Source organism: Sardina pilchardus, chromosome 19 (genome assembly GCF_963854185.1).
Source record: "Sardina pilchardus chromosome 19, fSarPil1.1, whole genome shotgun sequence".
NCBI classification, from domain to species: domain Eukaryota; kingdom Metazoa; phylum Chordata; class Actinopteri; order Clupeiformes; family Clupeidae; genus Sardina; species Sardina pilchardus.
The window spans coordinates 20966073-20969139 of NC_085012.1; the positions used below are offsets into that span (position 1 = coordinate 20966073).

At 49.7% G+C, this 3067-nt stretch overlaps 1 protein-coding gene across 2 annotated transcripts in view; it reads right to left on the reverse strand.

The window, feature by feature from the left end:
• Positions 1–211: 211 nt before the first annotated feature.
• Positions 212–3067, reverse strand: part of cbl (Cbl proto-oncogene, E3 ubiquitin protein ligase) — a 42981-nt gene continuing 40125 nt past the window's right edge. Inside the window, exons 14-17 of one of the 2 annotated variants that reach the window (XM_062521783.1) lie at positions 2410–2519; positions 1500–1742; positions 1294–1339; positions 555–888 (exon numbers count right to left, since the gene is read on the reverse strand). In XM_062521783.1, coding sequence (XP_062377767.1) covers positions 696–888; positions 1294–1339; positions 1500–1742; positions 2410–2519 — 592 coding nt within the window. In that variant the 3' untranslated portion in view covers positions 555–695. Of the gene's footprint in view, positions 889–1293; positions 1340–1499; positions 1743–2409; positions 2520–3067 lie in introns of both variants that reach the window. The other variant, XM_062521782.1, reaches the window with a different exon arrangement.

A 3067-nucleotide genomic window follows, 5' to 3' on the forward strand; every position in this document is an offset into this window, starting at 1 on the left:
AAAGTCCTCATCAATACTAATTCTAGAAACACTGATGCAGAAGACAACCCTGATATGTGTGCTGGCACGCACACACACACACACACACACACACACACACACACACACACACACACACACACACACACACACACACACACACACACACACACACACACACACACACACACACACACACACACACACACACACACACACACACACACACACACACACACACACACACACACACACACACACACACACACACACACACACACACACACACACAGCCAGTCTGTGGAGCTCAAGCCAAGCGCGAGTCAGGCGGCCTCATGGTCAGTCTCACCGAAGAAGCAGGCAGGCTGAGGCGCGGGCGGCTACACCGGACGTGTGCGCGACAACAACGCATCGCCACGGAAACAAACGCAGCCGCTCTGGGGAGTGAGGGTAAGCTTTCAGCAGGGGTCAGCCTGCGAGAAGCCTGGAGGAGTGTGTGTGTGTGTGTGTGTGTGTGTGTGTGTATGCGTGCGTGTGTGTGTGTGTGTGTATGAGAGACAGAGCGCAGAGGGTGCTATGTGAGGATATGAGCGGTGGAGGGGATGGAGACAAACTCGCGAAGTATGTTCTTGGCCATCTCGATATTGTTCTGGGCGATCTGCAGGGCCTTCTGGATGTCCTGGTAGGAGTAGCCCTGGCTCATCAGGTGCTCGATCTCACTGCTGAAGGCCGGCGCCGCGGAGGCGGCCACGGGCATCGAGGGCATCGAGGACAGCGAGGGCAGCACTGGCAGCACGGGCAGCACTGGCATGGGGCTGGCCGGGGGCACGGGGCTCGGGCGCCGGTCCGAGTTGATCCGCCGGGGCAGCGGCTTCGGAGGACGTTCGGGAGCTTCGCAGTCCGAGAACGCTAGGGGAAGAGGATATTTTTTTATTTTCTCATTTTCAATTTCCCCCATCAACACACTGACATTTAAATTTTTTTTTTTTTGCAATCATTCAATGAAACATTATGGCACTGTAACTGCAACATGTTCATCTAAAAAAAAACATAATTTGAGAAGTTTTCATCTCCTGTATTTCTATTAAACCCACTAGCCACAATCAATACATTATATACAGTGCCCTCCACAATCATTGGCACCTCTGGTAAAGCTGACTAAAGTCATGCATAAATCAGGTGATTTATTGTAATCTCAAAAGCAATGAGGGAAAATCCAACCTTGTTGGGAGGCAAACTCTTTCTGAGAAAAAGGAAAATCTCATAAACAAACCGTTTATATATATTTTTTAACAACACCCCTACATGTAATACCTTGTTAAAGTCTCCCTTTGCCAATAAAACAGCTTGTAATCTTCTCCTATGACATCCCGTAAAGTTGGAGAATACAAACAAAGCAAGGAATTGGCATAATAATAGCAACACACTCATTTGAAAATTGGAAAATGTGACAAACTGGACAAGCCCTAGTCTGGCAAGAGGTCAGAGGTCAAAGAGAACGACTGGCGCTCCGGTCTCACCTGCGGCGTTGCCGATGTCGCTGTCCAGAGACAGGCGGCTGAAGTTGGCCGAGGAGCTGCCCACCTCGGAGAGGGTGCGTCGGGCGGGCGCGATGGGCAGGGGCGGCTTGGGGATGTCGTAGCTGTTCTCCTCCTCCTCGCTCGGAGGGTCCCGCTCCCGCTCCCGCTCACGATCACGATCGCGATCGCGATCTCGCTCTCGGGGGCCGTTGGTGCTCGCCAGGGGAGGCAGCTCTGAGTAGTCTGGGGGTGGGGGGGTTTGGAAGAGTGAGTGAGACTGAACGTAGACTCGCATACAGAGTGACAGACAACAACAACAGATATCAATACTGTGTCTGTGTGTGTGAGTGTTTCTTCAAGACTGAGCAGAGAATTGCAGGGTTAAACCACTGACTGTGCATTTGTGTGTGTGTGTGAGAGTGTTTGCTTCAAGACTCATCAGAGAATTGCAGGGTTAAACCACTGACTGTGCATTTGTGTGTGTGTGTGTGTGTGTGTGTGTGTGTGTGTGTGTGTGTGTGTGTGTATATATGTGTGAGTGAGTGAGTGTTTGCTTCAAGACTGAGCAGAGGATTGCAGAGTTAAACCACTGAGTGTGCATGTGTCTGCGCGACTGCGTGCTTGTGTCTGTGCAGTGTGCACGCCTGCGTAAGTGTGCGGGTCCTTCAAGACTGAGCGGAAGATTGCAGGGTTAAATCACTGAGTGTGCAAGTCTGTGTGTGTGTATGTGTGCATGTCTGAGTGTGTGTGGAGTCTGTGCATGTGTCTGTGTATAAATATGTGTGTCGTATCAGAATCATGTGTCTGCTGTACCAGGTGAAGTGGAGATGGCCTAAGCCTGGTGAGTATGTGTGTGTGTGTGTGTGTGTGTGTGTGTGTGTGTGTGTGTGTGTGTGCGTGTGTGTCGTACCAGAATCGCGTGCCTGCTGTGGCAGTGGGGTGTTTATGGCCTGGGCCTGGATGTTGTACATGGCTTCATACATCTGCTGCCCGTCAGAATCCAAGTCATTCAACAGCGTCCTGAGGAACACACAACACACAACACACACAACTCAGCATGTGGCAGCATCCTCAAAAAAACACAGCACGCACACACACTTGAATTTCCCCTTGGGGATCAATAAAGTATCTATCTATCTATCTATCTATCTATCTATCTATCACACAAACCTCAGCACCTGGCAGCACCCTAAGAGTTACTCACACTCGAACACACAACTTAGCTTAGCACCGAGCAGTACCTCATACATACACCTCAGCATCTCTCACACATACACTTTAGCACTTTAGCTTTACACCAGATGTGATTGAGTTGCGCACCTTTGAAAACCATTTTTACACTCAGCGAGCAGAGCTTCTGGTACTGGCTGTTAGTTGTAAAGTTGGCTCAGTTTTCCATGGTGTCATAAACTAATGGCACATGAGCTAATAAACTAGTAATATAATATACACACACGAGTGTTTGCTCAGTGCTGTGGATTTGAATGCAGCTCTATCATAATTCCACATGGCGTTGTTATGCGAGTTTCCACCGACCATATGGTGCAGCTCATCTTGACCTTTGACCT